At 44.5% G+C, this 22,169-nt stretch overlaps 1 protein-coding gene across 1 annotated transcript in view; it reads left to right on the forward strand.

Annotated features, from left to right (window-relative positions):
- Nucleotides 1–14,436, forward strand: part of LOC140197108 (disintegrin and metalloproteinase domain-containing protein 12-like) — a 136,097-nt gene extending 121,661 nt beyond the window's left edge. Inside the window, exons 18-19 of the mRNA XM_072257023.1 lie at nucleotides 3,168–3,300; nucleotides 14,393–14,436. Of these exons, the coding sequence (XP_072113124.1) occupies nucleotides 3,168–3,300; nucleotides 14,393–14,436 (177 nt within the window). The remainder of the gene's footprint in view (nucleotides 1–3,167; nucleotides 3,301–14,392) is intronic.
- The last annotated feature ends 7,733 nt before the right edge of the window (nucleotides 14,437–22,169 follow it).

Below are 22,169 nucleotides of genomic sequence, written 5' to 3' on the forward strand. Positions count from 1 at the left end.
TTACCAGTAGAGCCACACCATCCCTTCTGCCTACCTTCCTGTCCCTCGATATAACATGTAACCTTGGCCATTCAGCTCCCAACTACAACCATCCTTCAGCCACAATTCAATGATGGCCAAAACATCATACCTGACAAACTGTAATAGTGCAACAAGATCATCCACCCTATTTCTTATACTACGCACATTTAGATACAACACCTGGAGTATCGTATTTGCTGTCCTTTCTGACTCTGCATCCCTAATGATTTGATATTCAGCCTGCTGGCTGCAGCTAAGTTCCATCACCTGCCTGCCCTTCCTGACATCGTCTGTCCTTTCCTGAGTCCCTTCACTCCAGTTCCTACCCCCCTGCCAAGTTAGGTTAAACCCTCCCCAACAGCTCTAATAACCTGCCCGCAAGTAGGAGGGGTGAGTGATAAGTCCGTGGCCTAGGGTAGAAGGAGTCAATTTTAGAAAACCAAGCACATTTATTTTCCAACATAGTCCCCTCCTACATGTACACACTTAGTCCAGCGGTCATGGAGCATACGGATCCCTTCTTTGTGGAAGTGGTCCACAGCAGGGGTGATTGATAAGTTTGTGGCCTAAGGAAGAAGGAGATGAGATATTAACTTCAAACCTTCTGCATTATCACTCAAAGAGCTGAACTACACGTGCATGTAACGAGAGCATCTTTTACCTCCAGGTGGTTTACAGCAGAGGTGATTGATAGGTTCATGGCCTAAGGTAGAAGGAGATGAGTTTTACAGCTGTCGTTATATGCACGTGCAGTTCAACTCTTTGAGTGATTATGCAGAAAGTTTGAAGTTAATAACTCATCTCCTCCTACCTTAGGCCATGAACTTATCAATCACCCCTGCTGTGGACCATTTCTGGAGGTCCAAGACACTGACTTCTACAAAGAAGGGATCCATATGCTCCACGACCGCTGGACGAGGTGTGTAAATGTAGGAAGGGCTATGTTGAAAAATAAATGTGCCTCGGTTTTCTAAAATTGATTCCTTGTACTGTACCTTAGGCCACGAACTTATCAATCACCCCTCGTATATTAGTCCCCCTGGGGTTCAGGTGCAACCCGTCACTCTTGAACGGGTCATACCTCCCTAGAAGAAATCCCAATGATCCAAGAACCTGAAGCCATACTCCCTGCACTGGCTTATCAGCTACGCATTTATCTGCCAAATCATCCTGTTTCTACCCTCACTGGCGTGTGGCACAGGCAGCAATCCAGAAGTTACTACTATAAATGTTTCTATGGGGATAGAAGCAATGCAGCGGTGGCTAAGGTATGTGTGGAACATCTGCAGCATGATGCGGGTGAATTAACAACAGAAAGCAAAGAAATGGCAAATAGGTGAAATCATTTTTTTTTTTTTGGCATCAATTTTCACCGTGGAGGACATGCAAAATCTCCCTGGGACAATTTCAAATAACCCAAGCCTAACCCTAGAAGAGGTAAAGAATCAGAGAAACTCATGGGGCTAAAGGTAGATAAATTACCAGGACTCAACAGCTTGCATGCTTGTCAGAGTCATACAGCATAGAATTAGGCCTAGCGACCCAACTGGTCCATGCCAACAAACATGGGCGCAGGTTTGTGGTGAGAGGGAACAGGACCATGGCATGTGGGAGTTGTTTAAAATGCCATCTGATCAGAGTTCAGGACCAACATGACAAGGACGGCAGAGTAAGGGAACCGTAGATGACCAGAGAGGTTATGGACTTACAATTATTTGATGTCTTTGCACTGTACTGCTGCTGCAAAATGACACATTTCACATCATATAAAGACAGTGATATTAACTCTGATTCTAAACTCAGTCAAACAGGTACATAAAATGTACAGAAGTAGAAATGAGACAGGTCGCTTGGGAAACATAGAGGTAGCAGGAAAGACTGGAAGCAGGGGATTAGGAAGGCCAAAAGGGGTGAAATATCCCAGCAAGTCAAACTAAAGCAAATCCCAAGTCATTCTATATATACATATCAAGAGCAAGAGGATAATTTGGGAGAGGATAGGACCACTAAAGGTTAAAGGAGGGAACATGTGCTTGGAGGCAGAGGATGCGGGTGAGGTACTGAATGAGTCCTTTCTATAAGTATTTACTGAGAAAGAAAGGGATGATGATGAGATAATTGTGGAGTGTGCTAATATGCTATGGCATGCTAAGATAAAGGAGGGAGTGTTGGGACTCTTGAAGGGTAAATCCCCAGATCTTGATGGGATATACCCAGGTTATTCAGAGAGGCAAGAGAAGAGATTGCTGGAGCCTTGAGGAAGATTTTTAAATCCTCACTAGCAACAGGTGTGATCCTGAAGGGGTGGAGAATGGTCAGTGTTTTTCCTTTGTTGATCAAGAAGGGAAATGGGGATAATCCAGGAAAATATAGGCCAGTGAATCTCACATCAATGGCAGTGCATCCACTGGATAGGATTCTTAGAGATGGAACTTTGCTCATTTGGAAAATCTTGGCTGATTAAGGACAGTCAGTATTGGTAATGCAGGGATAGACATGTTTTAGAAACAGATTATATCTTTTGGGAAGGTGAAGGGCAGTAGATTTTATTAAGCAATCTGACAAGATACCTCATTAGGCTGATCCAGAAGGCTAAAATGCATGAGATCCACAGCAAATGTGTATTCAGAATTGACTTGGTTCTATGTTCCCAAAAGTTGGAGAAATCAATGTTCATGCTACATGTTTCACCCATAAACATTTGCTCCAAATCCTTCCCCCCCGCCATACTTTTAAACTGTGTCCCTTCCAATTTTCTTTCCAGTCCTGAAGGATCTCAACCCAAAATGCCGTGTCCATTTCCCTCCATAGATGCTGCCTGACCCACTGAACTGCTCCAGAATTTTGAGTGTTGCCCCATTCCCATGCGTACTGCTTTGTGCGCTAAACCCTCTTGTAGTGTTCCTGAGTCATTGGAATATTTAGCCACATCACCTTTCACTCCCACACTGGAGTTGGTGGGTATGAATTCAGTTCCCAATGTGCCACCCTGGACTTCGGAGAATGCTGCCTCACAAGGGCAATGTGGATCCAGCCAGTGAACAGAACTAATACTAACTTTTATTCAACAATGCTTTTTTAAATGTCTTTAAACTTATTCATATAATTCTATTGAAGGGAATTCAATGCTTTACTATTTTTTACAGGTTTGCAACAATAACAACAATTGTCATTGTGAAGATGGCTGGGCTCCACCCTTTTGCGATAAAAAGGGGCGAGGAGGCAGCAAGGACAGTGGGCCCACAGAGGAAATTGAGGAAATTAAAAAAAGTACTAAAGGTAGGCGTGAACTTGTTCTTTTGCCTTCTACACTGAAAGTCCTTTATTTGGTAAACCTGAAGATTTTTAACTGCTTTCCTTGCAAACTAACACATACAGACATGCATGAAATGGAAGAGATGCGGTTGAGGGCAGTGTTGATGGTGGAGGACATCTCCTTCATTCTAGAATGAAAAGCCTCACCCTAACAGCAGGTGCGGCGGATGGAGGAATTGAGAAAATGGGATGGTGTTTTTACAGGTATCAGGTGGGATGACATGTGGTCCGGGTAGCTGTGAGAGTCAATTCTCTCATCCACCACCACCAGCCTCATAGCTCCCACACCCCACACCTCCTGTTTCTACCTCCTACCTAAGATCCACAGACCGACTTGTCCAGGTTTCTGCTTGTTCCTGCCCCACTGAACTCATGTCAGAATACCTTGACTGTTTGTCCTCCTTTTTCAAAGAAAGGGGCTTCCCTTCCTCTACCATCAGCGCTGCCCTCAACTGCCTCTCTTCCATTTCATGTCTGTTCTTACCCCATCTTCCCTCCACCCGACTTCACCTACCACCCCACCAACATCCGTGACCAGCACATAATTCTCCGAAACTTCTGCCACCTCTAACGGGATCCCACCACCAAACACATCTTACCCTCACCACCCCACTTTCTGCTTTCCACAGGGATCATTCCTTACACAACTTCTTTGTTCATTCATCCCTCCCCACTGATCTCCCTCCTGGCACTTAACCTTGCAAGCGGAACAAGTGCTATATCTGTCTCTACACTTCCTCCCTCACTACCATTCAGGGCCCCCGACAGTCCTTGCAGGTGAGGCATCACTTCACCTGTGAGTCTGTTCAAGTCACTTACTGTGTTCGCTGCTCCCGGCGTGGCCTCCTGTATATTGGTGAGACCCGATATAGATTGGGAGACCGCTTTGCCGAGCACTTATGCTCCGTCAGCCAGAACAAGTGGAATCTCCCAGTTACCACCCATTTTAATTTCACTTCCCATTCCCATACTGATACGTCCATCCATGGCCTCCTCCACTATCGTGATGAGGCCACACTTAGGTTGGAGGAACAACACCTTATATTCCATTTGGGTAGCCTCCAACCTGATGCCAAGAACATCGATTTCTCAAACTTCCAGTAAAGCCCCCCACCCCCTTTACCATTTCCCATCCCCTTTTCCATCTCTCACCTCATCTCTTTGCCCACTCATCATCTCCCTCTGGTGCTCCTCCCCCCTTTTTCTTTCTTCCATGGCCTTCGGTCTCTTTCACCAATCAACTTCCCAATTCTTTACTTCATCCTTCTCCCTCCAGGTTTCACCTATCACCCGGTGTTTCTCTCTCCCCTCCCCACACCTTTTAAATCTACTGCTCAGCCATTTTTTCCTCCAGTCCTGCCAAAGGGTTTCGGCTCAAAGCATTGACTGTACTGTTTCCTCTGGTATTGCAAATGATCTGTCGATAGTAGTTGCTTAGTGAGTTTCTCAGACTGGCCTGGCTAAAATCTCTCAAAACGATGGTGATGGTGTTAGTGTCATCAGCCAGCCCCAGACTTCTCAGCATAACATCCAGACTTTCAATGGTGCAACACTGGCAGTTGTGATCGATATGTAAATGTCAGTGTGACCTATTCTAGTGTTTCAGCACTATGATCTTACATGAATTCCAAATGCCTGCCAGCTAAGCAGACTAAACTATCTTTCTGTTTGATTAGAAACACTGAACCCAATTCCTCTGGTTATTGCAATTGCGGCACCAGCCTTAGCAGTTACAATGCTAACCTACTCTATGCAGTGCCGAAGAAAGAAGGTGAAAGGACGTAGAAGATCTGCAGTGAAAGCAGTTGGAAGTTATTGTTCCAGGTAAGGTTTAACAGGGAGACCTGGTGTGAATGTTCAGCTGGAAGTGCGTGGAGGGGGAGAAGAACTGGGAGTGTGAGTCCAGAGGATCAGTGGAGTGGTCTTTCCTGATGCTTGTCTCATTGCTGCCATACTCTAATAACTGGGTGTCATTCACCCAGACCTGTGTAATCCCCATTGACATCATCTGACTTGCTTTATCTCTCTATCACTGAACACAGAACAGTACAGAATGGACAGGCCCTTCAGCCCACCATGTTGTGCCAACCTTTTAACCTACTCCAATCAAACTCTTCTCTCCCACATTTTTTTTTATCATCTATTTGCCTATCCAGGAGAATTTTAAATGTCCTTGAAATGCCCTGGAAAATGTCTCTGGCTGTCCACTCAATCTATGCCCCTTATCATCTTGCACACCTCTTTCAAGCCATACCTCATTCTCGTTCTGTCCAAAGAGAAAAGCCCTCGCTCCTTCAACCTATCCTCATAATACATGCTGTCTGGTCCAGGCAACATCTTGATAAATCTCTGCTGCACCCTCCCTAAAGCTTCTACATCCTTACTTTAATAGGGGTGACCAGAACTGGACACAATATTTCAAATATTGCCTAACCAGGATTGTATAGAACAGCAACATTACCCCACGGATCTTAAACACAATCCCCTGACTGAAGACCAACACACCAGATGCCTTCTTAACAACTCTATCAACATGTGTGGCAAGTTGAGGAATAAATGGATGTGGACCCCAAGATCTCTCTGTCCCTCGACATTGTATTCTCTCTTCAAATTTGACTTTCCAAAATGAACCACTTCATACTTTTCCAGAATAAATTCCATCTTCTGCTTCCCAGCCCAGATCTGCATCCTGTGAATGTCTGCTTGTAACTCATGACAACCTTCTACACTGTCCACAACTTCACCAATCTTTGTGTCATCGACAATCTTACTAACCCACTCTTCTACTTCCTTATCCAACTCATTTATAAAAAATCACAAAGAGCAGGCTTTTCAGAACAGATCCATGTGGAACACTACTGGTCACGCAACTCAAGGCAGAATACCCTCCCACTACCACCACCCTCTGATGGACAAGCCAATTCTGAAACCACACAGCCACGTTTTTCTGGATCCCGTGCCTCCTGACTCTGTCAATGAGCCAACCACGTAGACAACTTTGTTCAATACCTTCCTGAAATGTCAGGCAGTAGTAAATCAGGGCAACTAGACTTGCTGTGCTGTCTAGAAGACGTTTTGCCACTAATTCAAGAGGCTCCTTCAGTTCTCCAATTCAAGCAACATCCTTGTAAATCTTTTCTGCACTCTCTATACTATCCACATTCTTCCTGCAGTAAGGTGATCAAAACTGAACACAGTACTCCAAGTGGGGTACACACCATATGCTTAATAACATTGTCAACCAGCGCAGCAGCTTTGAGTGTCGTATTGACATGGACCCCAAAATTTTGCTGATCCTCCACACTGCCAAGAGTCTTATCATTAATATCATATTCTGTCTTCAAATTTGACCTACCGAAATGCACTATTTCACACTCATCTGGGTTGAACTCCCTCTGCCACTTCTCAGCCCAGTTCTGCATCCTATCAATGTCCCGCTAAAACCTCGGTCAACCCTCCAGACTATCCACAACACCCCCAACTTTTGTATCATCAGCAAACCTACTAACCTATCCTTCCACTTCCTCATCCAAGTCATTTATAAAAATCTCAAACAGGAGGAGTCCCAGAAAAGATCTCTGTGGGACACCACTGTTCACCGTCCACTATGCAGAATACGAACCATCCACAACCACACTTTGCCTTCTGTGGGCAAGCCAATTCTGGATCCACAAAGCAATATCTCCTTACATCTCATGCCTCATTACTTTCTGATTGGGCCTTGCACGGGGAACCTTTACTGAAATCCATATACAGTACATCCACGGCTCTACCTTCATCAACTTGTTTTGTTACATCCTCAAAGAATTCAATCAGGTTTGTAAAGCATGACCTGCCCTTGACAAAGCCATGCTGACTATCCCTAATCAGATTATGTCTCTCCAAATGCTCATAAATCCTGCCTCTCAGGATCTTCTCCAACAACTTGCCCACCACTGAAGTCAAATTCTCTGGTCTATAATTTCCTGGGTTATCTCTACTCCCTTTCTTGAAGAAGGGAACAACATTTGCAACCCTCCAATCCTCTGGTACCTCTCCCGTCCCTATTAATGATGCAAATATCATCGCAAGAGGCTCAGCAATCTCCTCCCTCGCACCCACAGTAGCCTGGGTTATATCTTATCTGGTCCTGGTGACTTATCTAACTTAATTGAATTGAATAATTACTTTGGTTCTGTCTTCACTAAGGAGGACATAAATAATTTTCCAGAAATAGTAGGGGACAGAGGGTCCAGTGAGATGGAGGAACTGAGCGAAATACATGTTAGTAGGGAAGTGGTGTTAGGTAAATTGAAGGGATTGAAGGCAGATAAATCCCCAGGGCCAGATGGTCTGCATCCCAGGGTGCTTAAGGAAGTAGCCCAAGAAATAGTGGATGCATTAGTGATAATTTTTCAAAACTCATTAGATTCTGGACTAGTTCCTGAGGATTGGAGGGTGGCTAATGTAACTCCACTTTTTAAAAAAGGAGGGAGAGAGAAACCGGGGAATTATAGACCGGTTAGCCTAACGTCGGTGGTGGGGAAACTGCTGGAGTCAGTTATCAAGGATGTGATAACAGCACATTTGGAAAGCGGTGAAATGATCGGACAAAGTCAGCATGGATTTGTGAAAGGAAAATCATGTCTGACGAATCTCATAGAATTTTTTGAGGATGTAACTAGTAGAGTGGATAGGGGAGAACCAGTGGATGTGGTATATTTGGATTTTCAGAAGGCTTTTGACAAGGTCCCACACAGGAGATTAGTGTGCAAACTTAAAGCACACGGTATTGGGGGTAAGGTATTGGTGTGGGTGGAGAGTTGGTTAGCAGACAGGAAGCAAAGAGTGGGAATAAATGGGACCTTTTCAGAATGGCAGGCGGTGACTAGTGGGGTACCACAAGGCTCAGTGCTGGGACCCCAGTTGTTTACAATATATATTAATGACTTGGATGAGGGAATTAAATGCAGCATCTCCAAGTTTGCGGATGACACGAAGCTGGGTGGCAGTGTTAGCTGTGAGGAGGATGCTAAGAGGATGCAGGGTGACTTGGATAGGTTGGGTGTGTGGGCAAATTCATGGCAGATGCAATTTAATGTGGATAAATGTGAGGTTATCCACTTTGGTGGCAAAAATAGGAAAACAGATTATTATCTGAATGGTGGCCGATTAGGAAAAGGGGAGGTGCAACGTGACCTGGGTGTCATTATACACCAGTCATTGAAAGTGGGCATGCAGGTACAGCAGGCGGTGAAAAAGGCGAATGGTATGCTGGCATTTATAGCGAGAGGATTTGAGTACAGGAGCAGGGAGGTACTATTGCAGTTGTACAAGGCCTTGCTGAGACCACACCTGGAGTATTGTGTGCAGTTTTGGTCCCCTAATCTGAGGAAAGACATCCTTGCCATAGAGGGAGTACAGAGAAGGTTCACCAGATTGATTCCTGGGATGGCAGGACTTTCATATGAAGAAAGACTGGATGAACTGGGCTTGTACTCGTTGGAATTTAGAAGATTGAGGGGGGATCTGATTGAAACGTATAAGATCCTAAAGGGATTGGACAGGCTAGATGCAGGAAGATTGTTCCCGATGTTGGGGAAGTCCAGAACGAGGGGTCACAGTTTGAGGATAGAGGGGAAGCCTTTTAGGACCGAGATTAGGAAAATCTTCTTCACACAGAGAGTGGTGAATCTGTGGAATTCTCTGCCACAGGAAACAGTTGAGGCCAGTTCATTGGCTATATTTAAGAGGGAGTTAGATATGGCCCTTGTGGCTACGGGGATCAGGGGGTATGGAGGGAAGGCTGGGGCGGTGTTCTGAGTTGGATGATCAGCCATGATCATAATAAATGGCGGTGCAGGCTCAAAGGCCTACTCCTGCACCTATTTTCTATGTTTCTGTGTTAATGCTTTTCAAAAGCTCCTTTCTTAATGTTTATACGCTCAAGCGTTTCAGTCTGCTGTAAGTCATCCCCACAACTGCCAAGCTCCTCTTCCCTGGTAAACACAGAAGCAAAGTATTCATTAAGTAGCTCCACTACTTTCTCAGACTTCATGTACACGTTTCCTCTATCGCACCTGATTGGTCCTATTCTCACATGGCTCATCCTCTTGCTCTTCACATACTTGTAGAATGCCTTGGGGTTTTCCTTAACCATGCACACCAAAGCCTTCTCATGGCCCCTTCTGGCTCTCCTAATTCCATTCTTAAGCTCCTTCCTAGCAACCTTGTAATTTTCTGGAGCTCTAACAGTGCCTAGTTTCTTGAACCTCTCGTAAGCTTTCCTTTTCTTCTTAATGAGATTTTCTACATACTTTGTACACCATGGTTCTTTTACCCTACCATCCTTTCCCTGCCTCAATGGAACATACCTATGCAGAACTTCATGCAAATGTTCCTTGAACATTTGCCACATTTCTGTCGTGCATTTCCCTGAGAACATCTGCTCCCAAGTTCCTGCCTAATAGCACCATATTTTTCCCTACCCCAATTAAATGTTTTCCCAAGTTCTCTGCTCCTATCCCTCTCCAGCACTATGGTGAAGGAGATAGAGTTGTGGTCACTACCTCCAAAATGCGCTCCCACCGAGAGATCTGACACCTGACCAGGTTCATTTTCCAATACCAGCTCAAGTACAGCCTCTTCTCGAGTTGGCTTATCTACATATTGCGTCAGGAAACCTTCCTGAACACACCTAACAAACTCCACCCCTTTTAAACCCCTTGCACTAAGTATATGCCAATCAATATTAGGAAAGTAAAAATTTCCCATCGCAACAACCCTATTATTATTGCACTGTTACAGAATCTGCCTCCCTATCTGCTCCTCGATATCCCTGTTACTATTGGGGGAGGCGTCTACAAAAAACACCCAATAGAGTTATTGCCCCTTTCCTGTTTCTGACTTCCACTCACACTGACTCAGTAGACCATCTCTCCATGACTTCCTCCTTTTCTGCAACTGTGATACTATCCCTAATTAGCAATGCCACACCCCCACCTCTTTAGTCTCCCTCTCTGTTCTTTTTGAAATATCTGAAGCCTGGCATACTCAGCAGCCATTCCTGCTCCTGCAACATCCCAGTCTTTGTAATGGCCACAACGTCTTAATCCAGGTATTGATCCACATTCTAAGTTAGAAACATAGAAAACCTACAGCACAATACAGGCCCTTCGGCCCACAAATTTGTGCCAAACATGTCTTTTCCTTAGAAATTACCTAGGGTTACCCAAAGCCCACTATTTTTCTAAGCTCCATGTACCTATCCGGGAATCTCTTAAAAGACCTTATCGTATCTGCCTCCACCACCATCGCCAGCAGCACTCACCACACTCTGTGTAAAAAAAACTTATCCCTGACATCTCCTCTGTACCTACTTCCAAGCCCCTCAAAACTGTGCCCTCTCATGCTAGCCATTTCAGCCCTGGGAAAAAGCCTCTGACTATCCACATGATCAATGCCTCTCATCATCTTATACACCTCTATCAGGTCACCTCTCATCCTCCATAGCTCTAAGGAGAAAAGGCTGAGTTCATGCAACCTATTCTCATAAGGCATGCTCCCCAATCCAGGCAACATCCTTGTAAATCTTCTCTGCACCCTTTCTATGGTTTCCACATCCTCCCTGTAGTGAGGTGACCAGAACTGAGCATAGTACTTCAAGTGGGGACTGACCAGGGACCTATATAGCTGCAACATTACCTCTCGGCTCTTGAACTCAATCCCATGAATGATGAAGGCCAATGCACTGTATGCTTTCTTATCCAGAGTCAACCTGCGTAGTAGCTTTGAGTGTCCTATGGTCTCGGACCCCAAGATCCCTCTGATCCTCCACACTGCCAACAGTCTTACTATTAATACTATATTCTGCCATCATATTTGACCCACCAAAATGAACCACTTCATACTTATCAGGGTTGAACTCCATCTGCCACTTCTCAGCCCAAGTTTCGCATCCTGTCAATGTCCCGTTGTAACATCTGACAGCCCTCCACACTATCCACAATGTCTCCAACTTTTGTGCCATCAGCAAATTTACTAACCCATCCCTCCACTTCCTTATCCAGGTCATTTATAAAAATCACAAAGAGTAGGGATCCTAGAACAGATCCCTGAGGCACACCACTGGTCACCGACCTCTATGCAGAATATGACCTGTCTACAACCACCCTTTGCCTTTGTGGGCAAGCCAGTTCTGGATCCACAAAGCAATGTCCCCTTTGATCCCATGCTTTCTTACTTTCTCAATAAGCCTTGCATGGGGTACCCTATCAAATGCCTTGTTGAAATCCACATACATCTACTGCTCTACCTTCATCAGTATGTTTAGTCACATCCTCAAAAAATTCAATCAGCCTCGTAAGGCACGATCTGCCTTTGACAAAGCCATGCTGACTATTCCTAATAATATTATGCCTCTCCAGATGTTCATAAATCGTGCCTCACAGGATCTTTTCGATCAACTTACCAACCACTGAAGTAAGACTCACTGGTCTATAATTTCCTGGGCAATTTCCCTTTCTTGAATAAGAGAACATCCGCAACCCTCAAATCCTCCAAGTTCATCTGCCTTGTTTATGATGCTCCCTGCATTAAAATAGACACATCTCAAACTATCAGGCTGAGTGCATCTTTGTTCTAACAACTGCCTATCCTTCCTCACAAACTCCCTACGAGTTGTCTCTACCTGTGCTCCAACCTCCCTATCCTCTGCCTCTTCACGTTGGTTCCCACCCCACTGCAAATCTAGTTTAAACTCTCCCCAATAGCATTAGCAAACCTCCCCACTAGGATATTGGTCCCCTCAGTTTCATGTGCAACCCGTCCTTTTTGTACAGGCCACACCTACCCCAGAAGAGGTCCCAATGATCCAAAAATCTGAATCCCTGCTCCCTGCTCCAATCTTTCAGCCACATATTTATCCTCCACCTCATTCTATTCCTATACTCACTGTTGCATGGCATAGGCAGCAATCCTGAGATTACTACCTTTGAGGTCCTGCTTCTCAGCTTCCTTCCTAACTCCCTGTATTCTGCTTTCAGGACCTCCTCCCTTTTTCTACCTATGTCATTGGTACCAATATTTACCACGACCTCTGACTGCTCACCCTCCCTTCTCAGGATATTGTGGACACGTTCATAAACATCACGAACCCTGGTACCTGGGAGGGAAATTACCATCCTTGTTTCTTTTTCGCATCCAAAGAATCGCCTATCTGTCCCCCTAACTATCGAGTCCCCTATTACCACTGCCATCGTCTTCCATTCCCTACCCTTCTGAGCCACATGGCCAGACTCAGTGCCAGAGGCATGGCCACTGTCACTTCCCCCAGGGGCGTCATCCCCCCAACAGCACTCAAAATGGAGTATTTATTGTTAAGGGGGGCAGCCACAGGGGTGCTCTCCACTACCCGATACCCTATCTTCCCTCTCCTTATGGTCACCTGATTATCTGTCTCCTGTTGGCCTGGGGTGACTACCAGCCTGTAGCTCCTGACTGTCACCTCCTCACTCTCCCTAACAAGCCAAAGGTCATCAAGCTGCAGCTCCAGTTCCCTACTTAGTCTCTGAGGAGCTGCAGCTCAATGCATCTGCACAGATGTGGCCTTCAGGGAGGGTGGAAGTCTCCCGGACATCCCACATCCGACACCCAGAACAGAAAACTGGCCTTGCAGTCATATCCGCTATAACTAATGTGCCGGGCCCTGCGAAATGCTCCTTTTTAAAACATTTCTCCCTGACCTGGGCGATGCTCACTCTTCCTTTGAATCGATTGGTCCACCGCTAATGTGTTGATGGAAACCAAATCTTCTCCAAAGTCTCCTCTGGGAATTCCCTGTATTTTACTGTATTCATTTTACCCTCTACCTTCACAAGCCTTCCAGGGCCTGCTTCAGTGAAGCATCCCCACAGCATGATACAGCCACCACCATGCTCCATGGTAGGGAACGGTGTGTTTTTGATAATGTGGACAGTTTAGTCTGATGGCCAAAATGTTCAATTTTTGTTTCATCAGACCATAGAACCTTCTTCCAGCTGAATTTAGTTTCCCACATGCCTTCTGGCAAACTCTAGCCAAGATTTTATGAGAGCTTTTTTCAACAGTGGCTTTCTCTTTGCCACTCTCCCATAAAGCTGCGACAGGTGAAGCACCTGGGTAGCAGTTGTTGTATGCGCAGTCTCTCCCATCTCAGCCACTGAAGCTTGTAACTCCTCCAGATTGTCATAGTTCTCTTAGTGGCTTCCTTCACTAGTCCCCTTCTTGCACGGTCACTCAGTTGAGGACGGCCTGCTCCAGGCAGATTTACAGCTGTGCCATCTTCTTTCCATTTCTTGATGATTGACTTAACTGTCCAAGGGATTTTCAGTGACTTGAAAATTTTCCTGTATCCATCTCCTGAGTTGTGCTTTTCAACAACCTTTTTGCAGAGTTGCTTGGAGTGTTTTTTTTTGTCCTTATGGTGTAGTTTTTGCCAGGATACTGACACAGCAGCAGTTGGACCTTCCAGATGTAGCTGTATTTTACTACAATCAATTGAAGCACCTTGATTGCACACAGTGATCTCCATTTAACTAATTATGTGCCTTCTAAAACCAATTGGCTGCACCAGTGATGATTTGGTGTGTCATATTAATGGGGGGGGGGGGTGGATGAATACTTATGCAATCAATTGTTTTGTGTTTTATATTTGTAATTAATTTAGATCACTTTGTAGAGATCTGTTTTCACTTTGACACGAAAGAGTCTTTTTCTGTTGAAGAGTGTTGAAAAAAGCCAAATTAAATCCATTGTGATTCCGATGTTGTAAAACAACAAAACGTGAAAAAAATCCAGTGGGGAGGGGGTGAATACTTTTAATAGGATATATATAATATATATACACATGCGCGCGCACACACACACACACACATATATATAAAAAAACACACACACATATATAAAGGTTTGGCCCTTCACATCTGGGAAAATTACAGGCAGCTGACATCCAGAAGAGGTCAGGTCAAGCAAGCTCCTGTCATTGGGAACCGGCCCATGCAGTCTGTGAAAAGCTCATTACAATTTCTTCTCCACTTAGCATTCCCTTGGGTGCTTCCCCTGAAGTCCGGAGTTCACACCTAAGCAGCACAGTCTGACCTGGTAAGTAACTGCAATAAATATCACGTATCACTATTGTCCCATGAAGACAAGTGGTTTTGTCTGCTCCATTGGCAATACTGTCGTCGGTGACCCAGCCAGATCTATCTCTACACCAAAAACATAGACATTGCTGGAGACATGCAACACATTAGGCGGTATCTCTGGGAAGAGATTTCAGGAAGGATGATGCTCTGACTGAGAATGAGGAAAGAAGCTTGTACTGAAAGCACGGGTATGTAGGCAGAGGGGTGGGGTGGCTTTGTTGGTAGAAAATGAAATCCAATCCACAGAAAGAAGTGATGTAAGATTGGAAGATGTAGAATCCTTGTGGATAGATTTAAGAAACTGCAAGGGTAAAAAGACTGTGATGGGAGTTAAATACAGGCTTCTGGACAGTAGGCAGGATATGGACTACAAATTACAATGCAAGGTAGAAAATACATGCCAAAAAGGCAATGTTACGATAATCATGGGGGATTTCAATATGCATGTAGATTGGGAAAATCTACAGGTTGGTGCTGGATCCCAATAAGGGAAGTTTGTATGAATACCTAAGAGAAGAAACTGTGGAATTATCTGTCACAGGCAGCTGTGAGAGCCAGTCTTCATGTATATTTAAGGCAGAGGGTGATGCATTCTTGATTGGTCAGGGCATGAAGAGATACAGGGGGAAGTCAGGAGATCGGGACTCAGAGGAAAATTGGATCAAGCATGATGAAATGGCAGAGTGGACTTGATGGGCCAAATGGCCTGATTCTGCTCCTGTATCTTATGATCCTTTGGCTTATTCTTAGAGCAGCTTGTGGTTGAGCCCGTTAGGAGAAAGGCAATTCTTAACTGGTGGTTATGCAATGAACCAGATTAGATTAGGGAACTTAAAGTAAAGGAACCCTTATGAGGCCGGGTTATATGATAGAATTCACCTTGCAGATTCAGAGAGAGAAGCTAAAGTCAGATGTATCAGTACTACAGTGGAGTAAAGGGAATTACAGAGGCATGAGAGGGGAGCTTACCGAAGTTGATTGGAAGGGAACACTGGCAGGGATGACAGCAGAACAGCAATGGCTGGATTTTCTGGGAGAAATTCAGTAGGCGCAAGATAAATATATCCCAAAGATGAAGAAGTACTCTAAAGGGAGGATGCGGCAACCGTGGCTGATAAGGAAAGTCGAGGACAGCATAAAAGCAAAAAAGAGGGTATACAATATATAAAGATAATGGGAGGTTAAAAAGATTGGGAAGCTTTTAAAAATCAACAGAAGGCAACTAAAAAAAAAGCCATTAGGATAGAAAGGGTGAAATATGAAGGTAAGCTTGTCAGTAATATCAGAGAGGATACCAAGAGTTTTTTCAAATATATAGAGTAAAAGAGAGGCTAGAATGGATATTGGATCACTGGAAAGTTATGCTAGAGAGGTAGTAATGGGGAACAAAGAAATGGAGGATGAACAAAATAAGTATTTGGCATCACTCTTCATTCTAGAAGACACTGGCAGTGTTCTGGAAATGTGAGAGTGTCCGAGGGCAGACACATGAGGCTGCTTAACAAGGTAAGAGCCCATGGTATTACGGGAAAAATACTAGCAACGATAGAAGACAGGCTGACTGGCAAGGGTCACAAAGTGGGCCTTTTCTGGTTGGCTGCCAGTGACTAGTGGTGTTCCTCAGGGGTTGCTACTGAAACAGTTTATTTTCACATTATATATCAACAGTGTCAATGACAGAACTGATGGCTTTGTAGCCAAGTTGCTCATGATACAAAGAGGGACAGGTTGTGTTGGGGAAGCAGGGAGTCTGCGGAGGACTTGGGCAAATGAGCAGAATGAGTAAAGAATTGGCAGATAAAACATAGTGTTGGGAAGTATATGGTCATGCGACTCAGTAGAAAGAATAATGGCACAGACTATTTTCTAAACAGGGAGAAAATTCAAAAATCATAGGTGCAAATGGATTTGGGAGTCCTTATGCCTTATGCAGGATTCCCCACAGGTTTACTTGCAGATTGAGTTGGTGGTGAAGAAGACAAATGAAAAGTTAGCATTCATTTTGAGAGAATTATTAATATAAGAACAGGGATGTGACGCTGAGGTTTTATAAGGCACTGGTCAGGCTGTACTTGAAGTATTGTGAGCAGTTTTGGGCTCCTTATCTAAGAAAAGATGTGCTGGCATTGGAGACTGGCCAGTGGAGGTTCACAAGTACGATTCCAGCAAAGAAATGGCTCGTGTATAAGGTGTGTTTGATGGCCCTGGGCCTGTATTCCCTGGAGATTAGAAGAATGGGATCTCATTGAAACCTAAGTTCTAAATAGAGTGGATATGAAGCAGATGTTTCTTATACTGGGGGAGCCTAGGATCAGATGGCACAGAGAAATGTCCACTTTAAAACAGATCAGAAGGAATTTCTTTAGCTAGAGGCTGGTGAATCTGTGGAATTCATTGCTACAGTCGGCTGTGAAGGTCAAGTCACTGAGTATATTTAAGGTGGAGGTTGATAGTTTCTTGGTTTATCAGGGCGTCAAAGATTACAGGGAGGAGGCATGAGAATGGGTTGAGAGGGATTATAAATCTGCCACGATGGAATGGTGAAGCAGACTGAATGTGTTGAGTGGCCTAATTCTGCTCCTACAGTAAATCTTATGGTCTTCAGAGCGGGTGGGAGGGTAAAACCATGGTGCTCATGGGGATAAGCTGTAAAGGTTATCTGGCCAGTGAGAGCAGAAAGTATACACAAAAGGATGCAGGAATTGCAAAATGTAGAGGAGAGCAACGTGGATGGCAGGTCAGGCTGGATGTGTTCGCCATTCCCAGGATGAAAAGGATAAAGGAAAATAAAGCTAAATCAAAATCACAGAGAAATCATTTTACCCAAAGCTTCAGAACTTGATATTGAGTCTAGATGATTGCAAGAGCTCAGTACAGACTGCAACAGAACATAGCTCTGTGGCCTCCCGTACTTTTACAATGAGACCCAACGCAAGCTTATGGAATAGCACACAAACTTCCCTCTGGGCATACTGCAGTCTTCTGGACTCAGGAACTTATGAGGACATGTAAAATATGGCTGATTGTAATGTCCATATAGATTGAGGTAAATAAATTGGAAATATATGATAGGTACATAAAATTATGAGAGATATAGATAGGGTAGATAGCCTTTGTATCCCCTCCCCAGGTGAAAATGTCAGATACTAAGAAAAAATGTGCTGGTATTGGAGACTATCCAGTTGAGATTCACAAGAATGATTCTGGCAAAGAAATGGTTCATGTATAACGTGCGTTTGATGACCCTGGGCCTGCATTTTCTGGAGATTAGAAGAATGGGGGAGGGCACAGTTTTAAGGTGCTTGGAGGTAGGTATGGAGGAGATGTCAGGGGTAAGTTTTTTACGCAGAGAGTGGTGAGTGCATGGAATGGGCTGCCAGCGACAGTGGTGGAGGCAGATACGGTAGGGTCTTCTAAGAGATTCCTAGATAGGTACATGGAGCTTAGAAAAATAGAGGGCTATGGGCAACCTGAGGTAATTTCTAAAGTAAGAACATATTTGACACAGCATTGTGGGCCAAAGGGCCTGTATTGTGCTGTAGGTTTTCTTTGTTTCTACTACATTTAAGGTGCATGTGGGAAGGGAGACTGGGGAGTTTCTTGGATATTTATGAGGCAAATTTTTCTTTTCAACACAGGGAGTGGTGGGTGACTGGAATATGCTGCCAGGGGAAAGCAGTTATCACGCGGCACGGCCTCTCCGGTGAATGATATCTGTAATCTGTCAAGTAGGGGACCGTGCACAATTCTGATTTGATGGAGACAGATGTGAGAGTATGGAGGAACATCTGGAAAACTTCTAAAATGCCCGCTTTGCTGCCGCTGCTACTGTGCGGTAACCAGAATCTCCAGAGCAGAAGGCCCCGAATCCTCGGCTTTGCTTGTTTCAGTGGCCGGGGCTAGGTCGAAGACGCTCGGCAGAGGACGGCGCTCGGGAGGCTGTATCGGAGGGGCTGGTTGGAGGCTCAAAGTTTTCGGTCGGACAGATAGACTCAGTGTTGGCTGTGGTCGGCTGCTTCCAAGGCATCGGCAAGTTGACGGTGCCTGGAGGTTTATGGCAGGGAGTTTCTCCCTTTTGCCGCCTGCTATCGGGGACTTGGGAGTCAATCGACTCGGGGACTTTGAGACTCTTTTTACCGTGCCTATGGTTTGTTCTTCATCAAATTATGGTATTGCTTTGCACTGCTGTAACTATATGTTATAATTATGTGGTTCTGTCAGTGTTAGTCTTTGGTTTGTCCTGTTTTCTGTGATATCACTCCGGAGAAACATTGTATCATTTCTTAATGCATGTATGCATTTCTAAATGACAATAAAAGAGCACTGACTGTTCTCATACTCTAAAAAAAAAATCAGAGACATTTAGACAGGCACATGAGCAAGTAGGGGATGGTGGGATATAGCCCATGTCCAGACAGATGGGTTGAGCTTAAACTGGCATTTGGTTAAGATGGGCTAAAGGGTTTGTTCCTGTGATGTACTGTTCGATGATCTCTGAGAACAAATAAAAGAGCGCATCAGAAATATTGCATTTTGGAGAACCTGATAGTGTATAGAATGATGATAATCCTCTGTTCTCCCCAGACGCTGCAGCCCACCTGCACACTATTTAAACTTACAACGACCAATTAACTTTCCAGCTGGCTAGGAATGTAGTGGCATCTGCTGAGGACTTTGAGGCGAGTGGTCCGGGTTCGAATCTGGCTGGCTTTCCAACTGTGTTGGGTTAAGCACTGAGCTACCAACTTGTCCTCATTAAAAAACAGACAAATGCTAAAGAAACGGCAAGGTTGCTCCCCAATGCGCCTGAAGTCATGAAGAGGAACAACAATTTCCTGATGACTGATGAATCATACAAGGCCAGGTCTATTTGAAGGGCTAAGGGTTTATTACATATCAGCACTGGGGAGTTGCTAAAAATTTCAAGCAATCAGCTATGTACAAACAATTGATAAATCTACCATTATCTAATTCTTCCAATTGATATACAAATAATGTTCACAATTAAATGCATATTACATACAGGTGATTTACAAATCACAGGGGCTGTTCTATTTCATGAAATCACAGGCAGTTCTTTTGTCACTCCCTAATGCGAACCGGACACCCTGCTCCCTGTCCCTGAACAAAGTACAAAGTAGATATATATCATCATATACAACCCTGAGATTCATTTTCTTGTGGGCAACAATAGAATCAATGAAAACCACACATAGTCCGTGAGCCAGTAGGGTTGGTCGGTACCATCTGAGGGGAATAATGCTCATAGTGATTTTTGGCAAAGTATACATCTCTAGAGTTGGAAAATATGTGATAGCATTGCACGAGTGGTAGCTTTTTTACTTCAAATAAGTAATCACTTCTTGTATTTATATATTCCATATTAACATCAGTACAGCAGAAAATGTTACCCTACCCCCCCCCAAAAGGTAAAAAACCTCATTTGGAGATATTTCTGGAGTTTTATCAATGTCATGATATTTTCCATTTTGTTGTATCAAATCAAAACAATCTTAAGCTTTTGTCATAGCAGATAGAATTACAGTACAATAATTCAAATGGGGGGTTCCACACGGCCATAACCTAGGCCCCATTTGGTTGTAAAATGTATATACTTAATCAAGGACTGCTTTCCATACTTTCATAACCTATTAATAATCATAATAATTTTCTAAGTCTTCCACATCTTCATCTGAACTTTCCACACTCTCTGAGGTGGTTGTCTGGTCCTCACAGTCTGCCAGTCTACACATGTCAGTACACCTGAGGCCATTTGCAACACACATACATCTTGGGAGAGAACATTTTTTTGGACAGTTACAGGCCAGTCGATCCAGGACGGCATCCGGTGCTGGCTGGCCTTCCATCCAGTGCACCACCAACTGTTCAGCTTCCTCTTCTCTCTCCATCTTCCATCCTCTGCCAACAGGGCTTGGCACTTGTGGGTCCTTCTCCAAACACCTTCCCCGTATACCAGCCAGGTCATTGGCTCACTGTGCATGTTTTGTTAAGCAGTCCTTGCATGGTGGGAGTTGATGACTTTCGATTTCACCTTTTTTGGCACAGAAAAGGTGATACCTGAGCTCATTGACCTTGGTGGTCGATGCTTTTGGGGCATACAGGAGACATGTAAGTGCCTCCAGTTTGTCCATCAGTTCTGAGGAGAGGTCCCATTCCTGACCCAACTCTAAGAATGTGTCCTGAGTTTCCCTGTTGCTGGTCAGAAGTTTTAGGGCACTTGTCTTCCCTTTGCCTGCAAAAGAGCTTACAGTGTCACATCCTGTATATGAGAACCCTATAAACCTCTATGCCAACAGTGGCAGCAACCTTCCTGATGTCTACAAGCCTTGTACGGGTTCTAGTGCCACACTTCTGGAACAATGAGGCCTCAAAATGCTAAAGAAAAATAAAGACATGATACCACATTGGTGGGGCTCATCAGCAAAAATGATGAAACTATGTACAGGGAGGAGGTCAAACACCTAGAGAGCTGGTGCAGGGATAACAACTTGATGCTTAATGTCACCAAAACCAAGGAGATGATCGTCGATTTCAGACGGTCTCAGCCTGAGCACACACCCCTCAGCATCAGTGGCTCCACAGTGAAGAGAGTGGAAAACATCAAGTTCCTTGGGGTGCAGATCTCAGACAATCTCACCTGGTCCAGGAACACCACTGGGATTGTGAAACGGGCCCAGCAGAGATTGCACTTTCTGAGGAAGCTTAAACAAGCATCACGCCCCACTATAGTCTTAACTACATTCTACAGGGGCGTGGTTGAGAGTGTGCTGACCTTTTGCATCACAATCTGGTACTCGAGCTGCAGTGCTGTCGACAAAAAAGCCTTGCAGAGGGTGGTTAGGGGAGCAGAGAAGGTTATTGGGGTCTCCCTACCTTCTGTCTAAGACCTCTTTCAGAGTCGATGCCTCCAGAAGACACGGTACATCATTAAAGACCCCTCACACCCTCTCCATGAACTGTTTGTTCTTCTGCCATCAGGCAAGCGTTACAGGAGCATCAAAACTAAAACCACAAGGCTACTAAACAGCTTCCTCCCACAGGCAGTCAGACTGCTAAATAGCTGCTCCACCTGACTCTGCTTTGGACACTTTTAACTTGCACTGGACACTTATAACTGATTTTAACTGACATGTGGCTGTTGTGTTTTACTATTTATTGTTATGTTTATTATTTAGTGTTGCGTTTGTTATGTTATAATTGCACTGCCCCTGAGAAACGCTGTCTCATTCTGCCCTGCAGAGCTGATGTACGGTTAGAATGACAATAAAGTTTTTTGAATCTTGAATCTTGAAAGACGTCGGTGTCTTCTGAGTAGATCACTAGATTGGCATCCCTCTCTTGTGGCATGGGTAGCATGGAGAAGTAGGCGGCCATCTGCTTCTTCTTGTTGACACTGAAGAGCTGACACCTCCTCACTGTCTTGAGATGTGATTCTGTAACATTTGTCATTCACATTTATATACAGATTCTTCTCCTGTAGCTTTGCTCTGTACTCCACCTTCCTCCATTCACAGACAATGAAGCTAATGAGACTATTTTTGTTACTGACTTTGGTCAGGAAGCTCCTCCACTGCCTCACCATCTGTGTGCCTGTGATACCTTGCAATTCATGACCAGTCTCTTCACCCCGTAGAGATCTTTCACTATTCT

This window comes from Mobula birostris, chromosome 4 (assembly GCF_030028105.1).
Source record: "Mobula birostris isolate sMobBir1 chromosome 4, sMobBir1.hap1, whole genome shotgun sequence".
NCBI classification, from domain to species: domain Eukaryota; kingdom Metazoa; phylum Chordata; class Chondrichthyes; order Myliobatiformes; family Myliobatidae; genus Mobula; species Mobula birostris.